Raw genomic sequence first — 14,880 nt, forward strand, 5'->3', positions numbered from 1 at the left:
AAATCAAACACAGTTGGAGAGAACTATATCTAAAAAGATAGCCACTTTTTATTATGACTTACAGTATTTATTCTCTACCCAAAGCTGTGATGCTCTGTGCTCATGCACTCACAATAGGACCATTTTTGCAAGCACCCACTACGGTGAGTATTGTACTCTATAAGCACTGCTCCTGGTAGTGTTTGCACAACACAGCCTATAGAAACCATGATTGTTTTAAGAAAGATAGAGCAGGAAATGTTTGGATGAAATTGTTGGAAACAAATTTTATTTTCAGGCTTCTGAGAGGTCAGTTGAAAACGATAGGAAGTATTAAACACAAACTGAAAACCTGCTACAAAATGGACAGGGTCTCTTTATGTAACATAATAGATGGGCAGCTGCTCAGTTTTCTTTACCATTTCAAACTCTGTTATCTGTAACAGAAAACATTTTAGCTCGTTTTGTTTTGTGGCCCAAGACTGTTTTCAAATCACAGCTGTCAGCTAATCTACTCATGGAATTTAGAGATGAATAACTAGCATTTTGTGGTGGCTGGTATTTTCAGAGAGAAGGGTCAAATTCTTTTAGGAGTTCAAGCAGTTGTTCCAAGAGAGGTTTCCCATATTTATGTTCCCAGCCCTTTAATTTTGTTCATTAAAAATCTCCTTCTTGGACCAAATCCCTCTCTCAGTTATACCCATACAATCTTACTGGAGTCAATGGGGTTTCAGGAGTGTCACCAAGAGCAGAATTTGGTCCTTTGCTTTGTCAGAAAATATTACCAGCTGAATAAAAACAAGAATGAGGAAAAGGGGATTGGGGTTACAAAGCTACGTAAATGTAAACATCACACAGTGTAGTCTTATAATTAGAGCAGCAGACTGGGGGTCAGAACTTCTGGATTCTAATCCAGCTGCTGCCATAGCTTCCTTGTATGATGCCAGGCAAATCACTCATATCTGTGCATGAAAGGTGCTACATACAAGCTAAGTATTAATATTAATTACTATCGTTGCACGTGCAAATGGCTAATTATAACAACGTGGGTATGCAATTACCTGATTTGTGCATGCAGTCATGGTAATTGCATGTGTAACCTTTTAAAAATCAGGCTTCTAATTTTAATAAGATATTTGATGGTGCAAATGTGAAAGTGGCAACACTAGGTTAATGTTTAAACTGATGGCCTTAAAAATAAGGGCCACTTAAGTGAATGGGAGTTTAGGTTGAGATACAATTGCAGGATTGGCCCCTAATACCATTCAATCTATGCTTCCCGCTTCAATGTGGTGCAAGCTTATTCATAGATGTTCTGTTTTCTGACTGCAAGATAGACAGCGTTGCATACCATAGCACTGGCCTTTATGTTACCAAAATTAAATATGGAAACACTGACACAACCAGAACTTGAGTGGTGTGAATGGCTAGTGGCAAAGATCAGTCAATGTTTCCATTATAAACCTCTGTTTTCATAGTTTTAGAACTAGGACCATAAAATTCACATTGGGTTGAAATATGACGCAGAAATTCTCAGCCAGGGTATGAATTACTTTTTAAAGAAAATATGTCTGAGTGTGGCCATTTTTAAGTGGGAGTGCAAAGAAATAGAAGTTAATGGTTTCAGAGGGGAGACCATAATACAGTTGGGTCAATTTCAGTTTCTGAATGAGAGAGAGACAAAAAAACTCAATGTGCTAACACTACTGTATGTCTCTGCTGTATGTTAAGTGAGCCTATTCCCTCTCTTTCGCCTTCATGGTCTGTAAAATATTACACCTTTATCTTAAAAGGCACTGAATTACACAAAGAAACTAAAGATAAGTTTTTGGTACTTTCCAAACTTGAGATATTTCCTCTGGTAAATTTCCCCCACATGAGATCAGTTAACCGAAAACAGGATGTGGCTCACAAAGAGATTAAGATTTGAAGCTTGACTATATTATAGACCCATTACACTGATGTTGGCTTTGCAGGGGCAGTGTATTACTATATAGGGTGGCTTATCAATTTTATATCTAAGGGGAAAATGTAATGCAGTGACATATTTTGATTAAGGGTAAAATTTCTATTAGCACTTAAACTACTTCAGACTTTCAATTACCCATAGGTTCCTAAGTGCCTAAATTACTTTTGAAAATGGAATTTAGGCTTATAAGTCACTTTTAGGTGCTTTTGAAAATTTTACTTCAAGTATCTACAACATTTTCTGGGCTAAGAGACCCAGTTTGAATACAGACACAAAATGAATGGGATCTGGATGCCCATTCAGTGCATAGATAGTTTAAAATAAAATGGCTGAAAATGTAGGTATGTGGTGGGAGGGACCCTGAAAAATTGTTAAAACTAGAAAAAAAACTCTAAATTAATAAAGTAAGGTCAGTCTCTCAATGAGACGCAATACTTCCAGTAGTTACAGCTGAGGACTCAAAGTCAAGATTCTTGACTGTATTTCCTGTTCTGCCACTGAGTTGTTCCTTAACTTTGAGTACATCACCTTTTGGACTAGCTTTACCCACTTATACAATAGGGGTACTAATAATTTTATACCTACTTTCCAGAAGTGTCATGGGGCTTAACTATAATGTTCGCACTGTGCTTTGTGATTTTCAAATTAAAAGTGCTCTAAAAGAGTAAAGTATTATTGGATACCAATCCAGAGCAAAGTGACAGCTTTGCCACCATCCCATGTCTGGTCTCAGATGCATTCTTTTAGGTTGCTTTTGTTGTCATACCTCTCACTGTACTTACTGGTGGTTTTACCTTTTGTATGTTACATTTACACACTGCGGACCTGGTCCCACTTTGATTGAAGTAGATGGAAAGATTTCCACTAACTTCAATGGAAGGTGGATTGTGCTCTGGCACAGACGTTGGGAATCAATATTTTTCCCTTGATCCACACTCTACCTCTGTATTTTTCCAGTTTATATTTACTGTGACATACTATTATCCTCAGTTTACCAGTGAAGAAATTAATTTAAGGACCAGCTGTTTGGGAACATCACTTTGGCGCTTGTCAAAAAACGTAAGAAGTGTCCCATGCTGATCTTGTTTTTGTCATTCACTAAAGCAGTTTCCATGATACAAACCAAGGAGTCATCTTAGACAAGAGATGGTCCAAAGACTAAAACGTGCCTCCTTGTCATGATTTGCTCATTAATTTTTGCAAACTACGCTACTGCAGGACAAAAATTAACTGAGAAGAGTACCCAGCTCGCCTCTCTGGTTTTAAGCATCCTGATTATTCAAGCCCTGTCTACTCTAAGGAAATCCACAACAATGTAACTGTATTGCTGTCACTACTTCAGTGCAAACATCTAATGTAGACATACCAAACTGGCATAAAGCTGGGCTTACCCAGTGCAGTTTACTTTGGTCTCTCACTAGATTACGCCATGCTTTACACTGGTACAGCCCATCTACATTAGGGATTTTTGCTGCTGCAACTACAGACTAACAAGAAACTGCAGAACTGGAATTAATTTGCAAACTGAACACCATCAAATTAGGCCTGAATAAAGACTGGGAGTGGATGGATCACTACAAAAACTAATACCCTCCTGCTGATACTCACACCTTCTTGTTAACTGTTTGAAATGGGCTATCTTGATTACATTGGCCTCATTAGCACTACAAAAGTGATTTCCACCCCTTCTTCTCAACAGTTGAGAATAGCCAACTTCCACCTTAATTGAATTGGCTCATTAGCACTGACCCCCCACTTGGTAAGGCAACTCCCATCTTTTCATATGCTGTGTATTTATATCTCTCAGCTGTATTTTCCACTCCATGCAGCTGACGAAATGGGTTTTAGCCCACAAAAACTTATGTCCAAAGAAATTTGTTTGTCTGTAAGGTACCACAAGGACTCTTCATTATATTACGTTGTTACGTTAACTACATTAATGTGTTTACACCAGTGTGGATTTCCTTAATGTAGACAGGGCCTGATCCAGACTGGAAAATTCTTACCTGCTCATTTCGTATCTAATTGCTTTGGAGGAAACACTGGGGATGTGGCTAGGCCTACCTGCCAGGCTGTCAAAGAGTTCTTCCAAAGCTCCAGAGGTAACACTTGGAAAAACAAGCTAAAATTTAACATTGTCTCACTGTGAAACAGATGGCAAAATACGAATGTTCCATCTCTATAGACAACAATTCATTGTTTGCTGTGGAACCCTACATTAATATAGGTTTCAGAGTAGCAGCTGTGTTAGTCTGTATTCGCAAAAAGAAAAGGAGTACTTGTGGCACCTTAGAGACTAACAAATTTATTTCAGCATAAGCTTTCGTGAGCTACAGCTCACTTTGCTCACGAAAGCTTATGCTCAGTGAGCTGTAGCTCACGAAAGCTTATGCTCAAATAAATTTGTTAGTCTCTAAGGTGCCACAAGTACTCCTTTTCTTTTTGCATTAATATAGGTAAATTTAGTGCCTTTGGTGGGACAGATTAGCGGAAACATTTACAGGAGAAAGGAAACGAGCAGATAAGACATTCCCACTCTCTTACATAATGTCTCCATTAATCCTTACTGAAGGGAAGCAACAAAAAACAAATGGGGTAGAGGGTGAAGGCGGTAATAAACCCAGTGGGACCCTTTATATTTAGCTGACTGGAGCACCCTTGTCCTCAAGGAGGCATCAGTGGATGCTTAAAAGATGAGTTTGTATTCCTTGATGGAAATAGGAAGAGAGAACTATGTTGCAGCCTTGTATCTCTCTTCCACGGGAGTAGCTTTGATGTCATTGGGATTGGTTTTTCTGAGGTTACAGCTACGCAACAGTGTATCCAGCTCTCAATAGAAGGTTTAAAATGATACTATGAGAGAAATCATGCCTAAGCTCACTTAAAATGCATCTAATTGTTTTAAGCAGTATAAGACCCCTGCAGTCATCCAAAGCATGCTGAATTATTTCTTGAAGGAGTTTCTTTTATAAACATTTGTGTATTGTTTAATTTATAACTAAAGCTCAATAAAAACACCTGAAGTTAAAGTGAATCCACCTGATTCTACTGTCTGCTTGGCAGGGCTGTTTTTACCACACAAGGAGAACAGGATATTGCCCAGGGCAGCAAAGTGTCTAATGACTGTTTATGTGAGTGACAGAGTGCAGACCATCAGGAATGTACACATTGTCCAGTTAGCCTATGGTAGCAACTCCTGTAGGATCACAGCGCCGGGATCTCAGTTCATCAGTAAATAACTCAGCTCACTACAGATTCTCAGCCTGGCTATCTGCAGACCACCCACGGTGTGCAAAGTACTAACTGATGCACTAATCACACAAATTGATTTCCTTTCCCTTTACTTTTCTCAGCTGAAGCATATAAGCAAGACTAAGGGCTATCTACACTGGCAACGCTAAAGAGCTGCCGCAGCTGTGAAAAACCCACATCCATAAGGGGTGTAGCTACCAGGGCTGGGAGCACGGCCTACGCTGGCGCTTTATAGCACTGAAACTTGCTGTGCTCAGGGGGTGTTTTTTCACACCCCGAGTGAGAAAGTTGCAGCGCTGTAAATTGCCAGTGTGGACAAGCCCACACTCACCTCTCCTTGCTTTCTTCAATCAAACCCCAACTTCTTGGAAGATGCCACACCCAGATGCTTTGATTCCAATGTTGTAGGATCACTCACACTCTGGTAACTATATATTGTTCTGTGAATAATGGGGACTTAGAAACAGAGCCAAGATTTTCAAACATGACTGCTAACTTGGGGTGCCCAATGTGAAATGCCTTACTGTTGCCTGATTTTCATGAGGCATGTGCTCAGCACTTTCTGAAAATCCAGCTCCTTTAAAGAGTGTCAAGTTGGGCTCCCAAACCTGAGACACTGACAACAATTTTAAAAATGTTGGACTAGATCTTTATTATTACTATTATTTATAGATCACCTATACGTTTGTGTGGCACTTTCCAAAACACACAGAAAGACAAGGGTGCATCCCTCTGCAGTTTATAATCCAACTCAAATTTCAGTGGCACGTCTACAGTGCTTTCCATAGAAGGATCTCCAAGTGCTTTACAAACAGGACTGAAATAAACTCCACAACACCCTTCGCAATTACTGTTATTATCCCTATTTTACAGATGAGGAAACAGAGGCACAGAGAAGTTAAGTGCATTGCTCAAGGTTGCACAGGAGGACCCTTGCACAACTAGGAACAGAATCTATGTTTTTTTTTGCCCTCCCAGTCTACATGATCATGCTTCTTCCCACACATAGGCACAGAGACGTGACTGATGTGAGGAAATCAAAGTCATGAATATTCACAGAGTAAGAGGACTTGAAGGAGGAATTTGAAGGAGAATGTAAGGTGCTTAGTGCTTGCAAAAGAGGAAACTTTTTCAAGCATGGAGTGGCATGGAGAGTAAAAGGGAAAGTGGGAGAAGGTGGGTGTGGAACAAGGCAAATCTGCATCTTGTCTATGTGCAAGCTAACTGTCTCCATGTCTAGATTCTTGAACAAAGTCATCTTGTGAGGTCAAGTAACTTGGCATCTTTGTCAATGACAGGCTCAAAAAATACATCATTGTACACAAGTTCCCAGAAGCATCCTCAAAACGCAGCCAAGGAAACAGACCTTGAAACTCCATATGGAACATCTGCATCTAGAACTGGACGGGACACAGAGTATTTGGGAAATGAATGCTTCCGTCTGTTCCAGTTCAGTATCAATGGGTCTTCCTGGAAGAAAGAGAAACACAGACATGTTGCACAGTCTAATGCAGCAATATTTTATCTGTTTAATTAAAAGCGTACCTAACTCTTTCCACTATAATTAATTTTTGCTTCATAGGCTAGGATTGGAATGTCTCACTTGTGAACAAGCTTATGGGAAGGACTGCCCTCTACTGGGGCTGACTCTTTAGGGAGCTGTTCAGTTCAGAACTAGTGACCAAAGAAGGAGAAATAACAAGCTGCATGTACCAGGTATGAACAGAGTTGTATGAAACTTGCTGGTTTTGGGTCATGGGGATTTGGTTTCAATCCATGTTGGCTCAGACACCCTGCCCTAAATTCAACCTAGTGTAAATCTATTTTCTCCAGCTGAGTTTCATGAGGGATGCATTTGACCTCCTGAGTTTCACTTTGAATTTTGGATGCTAACCCCAGACTCAAAGTGAAAGTTGATTCTGCCAAGTTTCTCCTAGTGTCATGTGGAAACTGTGCCAAATGGTGAATTTCACTCAGCTTTGATGGGAAGCCACAAATGGCACCAAAGTCACTCAAGTGATTCACAGAGAGACTGGCTCAAGTTATTTTTGCATAACCACAAGGTGGGCAAGTTTCATACAGTTTGGGGTTTTCTTATGAAAATGTTGCAGAGCTCTAAATGAGAGAGGGTGCTCTCTATGGTAAAAGGGGCTATGTCTCATCCCTTCCCTGCAGCCACCATCCCCTGAGAGATCCATTCTAGGGGTCAATGTTTCTGTAACAAGAAAATCCCAAAAGCTTTGTTATGAAAAACATAATCTTTACAAGAGGCCACAGGTTCTGGCCCCTCAGAAGGAACCATTCCAAGATGGTAGCTGCCAGCACCTCCTCTCAGATGTCTTTATACGTTCCACAACTGCCAGGAATAACCCCTCCTGCCCCCAGTGGAATAAGGCACAGGAAGGTTAAAGGCCAGCATCAGTAGCCCACGAAAGCTTATGCTCAAATAAATTTGTTAGTCTCTAAGGTGTCACAAGTACTCCTGTTCTTTTTAAAGGATAATAGAATATTTTACATAGTGGTTTCATCACAAAGTGGTAACATTCCCCCCTGTGCAGAGAGTCAGCACAAGACCTAAGTGCTACTTTAGACCACAGCACTGAGCTGAATTTCAGCCAAAGGAGTTCAAATAACTCACAGATTGCACCAGTGAAACACAGCCAGCTCTACAGCAGTAACCCGCATACAGCTCCCTACAAAACAGTGGAGAACCAGAATACTGGAGCAAACGTCTGTTCTACAGACCAGACTATGCTTCTGTAGTCTTACCTGAAGTACCTATTCTCACACACATACACAGGAGAGCCTGAAACATAATCACTAACATTAGTCATGCAGCTAGAACGAACAGCGTCTAATATTCTGTTCCTGCTTCTTGTCTCTGCATGAACAGGCTGGAAGTGTTATAAAGGTAGCATGCACAGAACCACCAGTGGATCACCTTGGATTGTTCTCTAGCAACCTCTCTTATTTCACTGTAAAATACAACACTGATTTTACCAAACGGGAGAAGAATAAAAAATTAAAAAGAGGGAGGTGAGTAGGTGATTCATTATTTATTGCAGGGACTTGGGCAGCAGAAAAGTTATATAGTCACAGAACTACTGGAATTTGCCCACTATCTAAACCCTATTTCTTTCACAAGTCATCAAATTCTCTTTACAGGGACATCCTCTGAATCACATGATACTTTATGCTACTGTATGACCATGCAGGAAATTGAGCTATCCGGGAGGAAACCCAGAGCAGCATGTTTGGTGAAGTCTTGCACATGCAGTTGTACAATGTCAGGCAAAGAAATAAGAGCTTTGGGAAGTGGACATATTTTCCTGAGTAATGCCCATTATGGATTTTGGCTTTTGCAGCCACAGCCTCATGAGGAGACAGGGAAGGAAGAGGGGCTGCAGCACTCAAGTGATTGTGTCTTGGATACTGTGGCTATATAGAACAAAGACAGGCAAAATTCCACAGGGAACACTGGAGGCTCCTGTGTTTAAAGGAGTAGCATGTGCTTCCTCCAGTTAACTGCTGCCTAACTCCAGCTGGTATAAGAAAGGAGAGGGACTTTATGCACACCCTTTCCTGGTTGGTCATTTCCCTGAGGGCCAGTTGCACAACTAGGCTCCTTGCTCAGCCCCAAGCAGTGTGCTAGGGCTAGTGTCATCCCTGAGGTGGTGCAGAAACTAGCAGGAGTTACAGTGGGAAATGTTGAGAACAAGTGCAGCCTAGGCAGTAAGATGCCCAGAGGTTGGATTACCGATGCAGCTTTGTGGAGTTGAACCTCTGACCTTGCCCCCTATAACAGCATTGTCCTAGTTACAGATGTTTTAGCATGAGCAGTATTCAGTGTGCTGTGGAGTTTCCAGTCACTGAAATTTATTGATTGGCTACAGGAGTCTTTTGGCCAGCAGACGACAAACATTACTAATCTCTCTCTTATATTTACACTGGCGCAAGGCCAAGGTCTTCAGAGATTGTGATGATAAAGGGGGTTCATGTAGTGGGGGAGAATAGTGTAGTCAGCTGATAAATACCAAGGTGATAAATGGTTATAAATACCACAGATGGATAGTTAGTAGGACACAGCTATGAATAGCTAGACAGACACTTTGTCACCAGTACAGTCACAAGGCAGAGGAGGCAACCGCTAGGAATGGGAGGGCAAAAGTGACATACAAAGGGGAGATCAGAAACAATTGGAAGCAGTAGGTCATGGCTGTACTTTAGCTGATTCCAAACTCAGAAAGCAAGCTGAACGCGCTTACCCTGAAGAGCTGCCTCTGTCACACATATATACAAAAGAATCATGGTGCATTGTTCTGGTTTTGCATTGACCAATAGCCTGGAGAAATAGACACCAATGAAAAGGTGACCAGACATCCCGTTTTTAAAGGGACAGTCCTGTATTTAAGCCCTCCTGTAGGTGTCCCAACCTTTTCTTAAAAATGGGCAAACTGTCTCGTATTTTCTGTCTCCCTCCTCCCCCATCACTACTGGTGGGTCTTGCTGCTGACTGGATCCCTGCTCGCCAGCCACCTGCGATGAGTGGCGGGGTCCAGTTGTCGACAATGAGGATTGGTGTGCAAGGCTGGTGGTGGGGCGAAGCTGCAGCACGCGGAGCTGGCCGCTTCTTGTGCTGGTCCCTCAGCGTAGCCTCCGCTGCGTGCTGGCTCTTGGCCAGCATGGCTCTGCCCCCGCATCCCATTTCCTGCCGGCACTGGCTGGGCGCTGCAAGCTGCGGTGGCTGTGAGTGTGGGCAGGTGCCAGGCAGTGGCTGGTAGCCTCTGCTGCCCACCCATCAGCCTTTTACGTGCTCCCCTCCTCTCCCTGCTTTGCCCCTTCACTCCCGCCCCATTCCCAATGCTCCTCCATATCCCCCCAGCGGGGTGCGTCCTGCTCCCAGTTCTGCGTGGAGAATCAGCCCCTGGTCAGAACGCTCAACTCACCAACAGCCTGGCCGGGCAAGCTCCTTCCTTCCACCACTGCCTCTGGCTGGGCCGGCACCCTGGGAAAGCCCAAGACCCTCCAGCTCAGGGCACTGGCCAGGAGGAGCCAAGCTCTGCATGTGCCAAAACCCCGCACAGCGCTGGCTCTCTGCCCCTCACCTAAGCTCTGGAGTGGTGGGCGGGGGCAGGAAGTGATTTCCAGTCTGTTCACACCCTGACCTTGCAGGCTCCACAGCAGCCCCCTGGGCAGGGGCTTAGCACCTTCTTCATCTGCCCCTGCAGTCAGATTCCCTTGGCCCTGGTGCAAAACGCATCCTTAGGACTTAACCCATTCCTGCCTGTGCTGTAGTTGGGGGACAGGTGGCAGCAGGGTTATGTCGGTGGCCAGCAGCAGCCTGGAGGTGTTAGCTGCCTATTGACACTGTGCGGTCAGGAAGGGACAAGATGCTTCCAGTCACAGGGAGCAGAGTGGGTGGGAAGACATGAGTTCTGCAAAGACTCGGGCCAGGTCATCCCTTCCTTGCTCCTGTGGCTGGAAGCAGCTCCTGTCCCTTTCCTCCTGCACAGTGCTGAAAGGCTGCTGCTGGCCACATTCTGGTATCAACCCTAGCAGAAATTTGGGGAGGGGGAACATGTGACCCTGCGTGGCCCCCCCAACATGTTGCCTTGGGAAGACGTGGCATCATGTACCAGGAGAGGCGGGTCCATCCCCGGGGCTCAGCCAGTCATGGGGGGCAGAGAGCATCAGGCAGGGTGGGGCGGGTCGGTCAGTCACCCCCCATGTGAGAGAGATGTACGGAAGTGTGTATGTCACCTCTCGCCGTGTGAACCCTAAAGCCTTAAAGATAAGAAGGTAAATAAAAAGGATCCAGCTATACAGTATTTCTTTTTAACAGGTGCTCAGTCAACTTGATGTTAACTTGAACGTTCGTACTGCATAGTTCTGATTGATTGCCGCTGAAGTCATTTGAAGGAGTACTTTTACTGGGTGTCCCATATTCAGCATAGGGAAATATGGTCACCCTACTCTTAATTCCAGATGGTCTCAGATTCCTTTTGATTCATCAGAACAAAATAAAAATAATATGGTAGCTTAGACTTGAATGCTACTGTCTCAGACAAGCAATTTTATCCTTTAACTAGCACTTGGTCATGACATATATTTCAAGATCAGTCAAGAAGGAATGACAATAGTTATGTAAAGATAGGCTAGTTTAAGAAGGAGTGACTGTTAACTTGCAAATCAGATCACATACTTTTCTTTTGTTATTGCAGGAGATTCTGTAATTCAAAAAAAGTTCTGATATGGTACTGTGCTAATCCTAATTTGATCTGTGGAGGAGCCAGAAAGAGGTTAAATATACGAATGCTTTCTGCAGTGCTGCATGAGCAAAGGCTGAAAGAGTGGGAGGAAGTTTGGCAAATTGTCCCTGATTTGTCATAGTAGCTAGACCGAGCAGAGTAACACTCATGAATATACCATGGAGTTTCATATGTGTCTGTGCACAAGTTGGTGGACTTTGGTGTGGTCAATTGTATATTAACTCGGGGTCAACTAGATGAACTTGTTGCATGTGCCAGTATGAAAACCTGTCAGAATGAATTATCTGTTTAATAAGTCATTAAAATACAAATGGTGAAGTTCTAAAAAAAAAAAAAAAAAAGAGAGATATAAAAATGAGGACTTAGAGGCTTATGTTGTATTAACCCTTAGAGATATTATTACCTCAGTGATTCAGCAAATTCAAGCCTAACATATCTGCCAAGAGAGTTCAGTGTGAACCAGTTTAGAAAGGTCTAAATAGACAAATGGAAAAAGTTTTCACTCTTAAGCTATCTTGGAAATATATAAAATGAGGATTTTAAAACAAATGGCCCAAATTCTGCTCTTTCTTATAACCTCATTATCTTCAATGGGACCCTTTGTTTACAGAGATCAGTGCACATCACCATACGCACCTTTTTTTTAATTTTAGAAACCAGCTTGACTTTAATGTGCTGGTATAGTGGGGCATGATTTTTAGAAAAATCCTGCTTATACAGCATCCTAGTCATCCTGCCAAGTTTGGTGGAATCAAGTCCAGTCATTTGCTTTCTAGCAGAGGCGAGAAGAAATTTTGACTAATTTATACAGCTTTCCGGGCACAGTGCACTACATGTAATACGTAGGCAGACTGGCAATCATGCATGCGGAGGTTGGCACTTGGGCAGAGTACGAAACTGTCACGTTCAAATGCCTGTTTCTTTGGAACCACTACAGCTGGGATTCAGAGTCTGAAACATCTGGAGACTTCCGGTGGCACCTTAAAGACTAACAGATTTATTAGGGCATAAGCTTTTGTGGGTAAAAAACACACTTCTTCAAGTTTTTTACCCACAAAAGCTTATGCCCAAATAAATCTGGTGGGACCTGGCTGCAGGGCAGACAGCCCGAGCCCCAGGGAGAGCGGGGCAGGGCAGTTGGGGCTGGCAGCCCGAGCCCTGCCCCCGTGAGTGGGGGAGCCGGTAGCCTGAACCCCAGCGCTCTGCACGGGACTGACAGCCCAAGCCCCAGGGAGAGCGGGGCCAGGCAGTTTGGGCTGGCAGCCTGAGCCCTGCCCCTGTCAGCAGGAGAGCCGGCAGCCCAAACCCCAGCGCTCTGCACAGGGCTGGCAGCCCGAGCCCCAGGGAGAGCGGGGTCGGGCAGTTGGGGCTGGTAGCCCGAGCCCTGGCAGTCAGTGGGACCTGCAGCCCAAGCTCAGTGGAGCTCAGTTGACCTGAGCGGTCAAAGGGGTCCAGAAGCAGGAGCCCCATGGAGCGCGGAGGAAATTTAAACTTAAATCCTGGGAAATATTCATTTTTAGGAGGATTTTTAGGTTCATGAGATTTCACAATTTAGTGAATGGGGTTCGCAGGCTATTAAAGTTTGGGAACCACTGCACTATCGGATTATGTTGGCATAATACATCTCTGTAGCTATGCTGCTATATTCCACATAGTGTAGGCATAGCCTAAAAGTCACTGGGAATAGCTGGGGATCAGACTCTCTTGGGATAAGGTCATAATAAGTGTCTGAAGTCACTCAGCCTTCCTCTTCTAGTTTAATGAGCTGGAGACTATGGAAATTTTCTTATATAATTTTCTCATTTTGAATGCGTGAAGAGATGCATGCTAGTTCTCCCGCACTACATGGAGCCTGAAGATGACGACACTTCTTGCTGGGAAGGTAACTTCCCCTAGATTTGCAACGTTTTAGATGTGTGCTTTTTTAAATGGCTCACTGGCTTTACTATGCATTTAGAGCGAAAATTCTGGGTAAAAACAGAAAGCTACCAAGATTAGCACTTTTAAAAAGTCAATGCTGGACAATTATATTAATCCTGAAGGGGTAGCAGATCTATAAACTCGGGGGTACAATTTTCAAAAGGGCCTAAGGGTATGTCTACACTGCAGTGAAATAACCACAACTAACCTGTGTCAGCTGACTGAGGCTCACAGGGCTGTAAAATTGCAGTGTAGAGGTTCAGGCTTGTGGGGTCCCAGAGATCAGGCTCCAGCTCAAGCCCAAATGTCTACACCACAATTAAATAGGCCCATAGCCCAAGCCCCCGGAGCCTGGGTCAGCTGAGATGGGCCAGCCGCAGGAGTTTAACTGCACTGTAGACATGCTTTAGTGTCTTAAGAGATTAAGTTTTACTGAAAGTCAAGAGGATTTAGGCTCCTAAGTGCATATGTCACTTTTGGAAACAAGACTTCAGTTCTAATGTCAGGTGCTTTTGAAAACTTTGCCGCAAGTTTCATTTCAGAAATTAGACTTGCGAACAGGACCGCAGAATCCAACTAATGCTCAGCCAGGAAGGCCATATTTGTTACCATAGTTTCAGCTATCTTAAAGCTGCTCAGAAGTTCCAAATTCCCTCAGCTGTAGATGCTTTTTATTAGCACATCAGCATTATGATTGTATTGATTTGCTGATTCTTAAAATAAATTAGTTGCCATTTTCCTGAGTCTGTTTGAAATAAAGAGGAAATGGCTTTAGGCAGCCATCTATTGTTTTTTCCCATTCCTTCCTTCCTTTTGTTCAGGGAAGCAGTGTAGTCCAGTGGATAGGATGCCCGATTGGGAATCAGGAGACTGGTTAATTTCCCAGCTCTGCCAGTGACCTACTGTGTGACCTTGGAAAAAAAATCACTTAATTGCTCTATGCCTCAGTTTCTTCACCTGCAAAATGCAGATAATAATTCTTTCCAATCTTTTTAAGATCTATAGATTTTGCCAAAAGATTCATGAACACAGTCATGGGGTAGTGTTGTGAGGATGGGGGCTGCCAGGTTAAATGCTATGTACATGACAAATCCTGCCCTTGCGGGCGGGGGAGGGGATGTACAATGCTGAACCTTATGCAAGGATCATTGTGCACAATGGAGCTGTGTTCTGTGACAGTCATTATGCTCCAGCATATAGACTTTTGGTCATGGGGCCAGAGGTTCTAATGCTCCATATGCCCCTTGCAGAGATGATCTAGAGGAGCTGTAGGAAGCTACTGCAACCCTGAAGTTTCAATAGAGGCCATGAATGGGCTTTGAGGGAGGATTTCTCTCCCTTGGCCCTGACAGAACTCTCCAATGCCCAACTTACCGTATTTGGCCCTGCTGTATATACATTGGTTAGAAGATTCTGTTGCAAACAAGTTCTTGCTCTTGCAAAGTCACTTCTCATAATCTATATCCTTATTTCTGACACGGCCCTTTCTTG

At 43.4% G+C, this 14,880-nt stretch overlaps 1 protein-coding gene across 1 annotated transcript in view; it reads right to left on the reverse strand.

Annotated features, from left to right (window-relative positions):
• TRAF1 (TNF receptor associated factor 1) overlaps nucleotides 1-14,880 on the reverse strand; it is a 57,056-nt gene that overhangs the window by 36,569 nt on the left and 5,607 nt on the right. The window contains exon 5 of the mRNA XM_077835613.1: nucleotides 6,567-6,670. Within this exon, the coding sequence (XP_077691739.1) occupies nucleotides 6,567-6,670 (104 nt within the window). The remainder of the gene's footprint in view (nucleotides 1-6,566; nucleotides 6,671-14,880) is intronic.

The sequence above is a fragment of the Eretmochelys imbricata genome, chromosome 16 (assembly GCF_965152235.1).
Source record: "Eretmochelys imbricata isolate rEreImb1 chromosome 16, rEreImb1.hap1, whole genome shotgun sequence".
In the NCBI taxonomy this organism is placed as follows: Eukaryota; Metazoa; Chordata; order Testudines; family Cheloniidae; genus Eretmochelys; species Eretmochelys imbricata.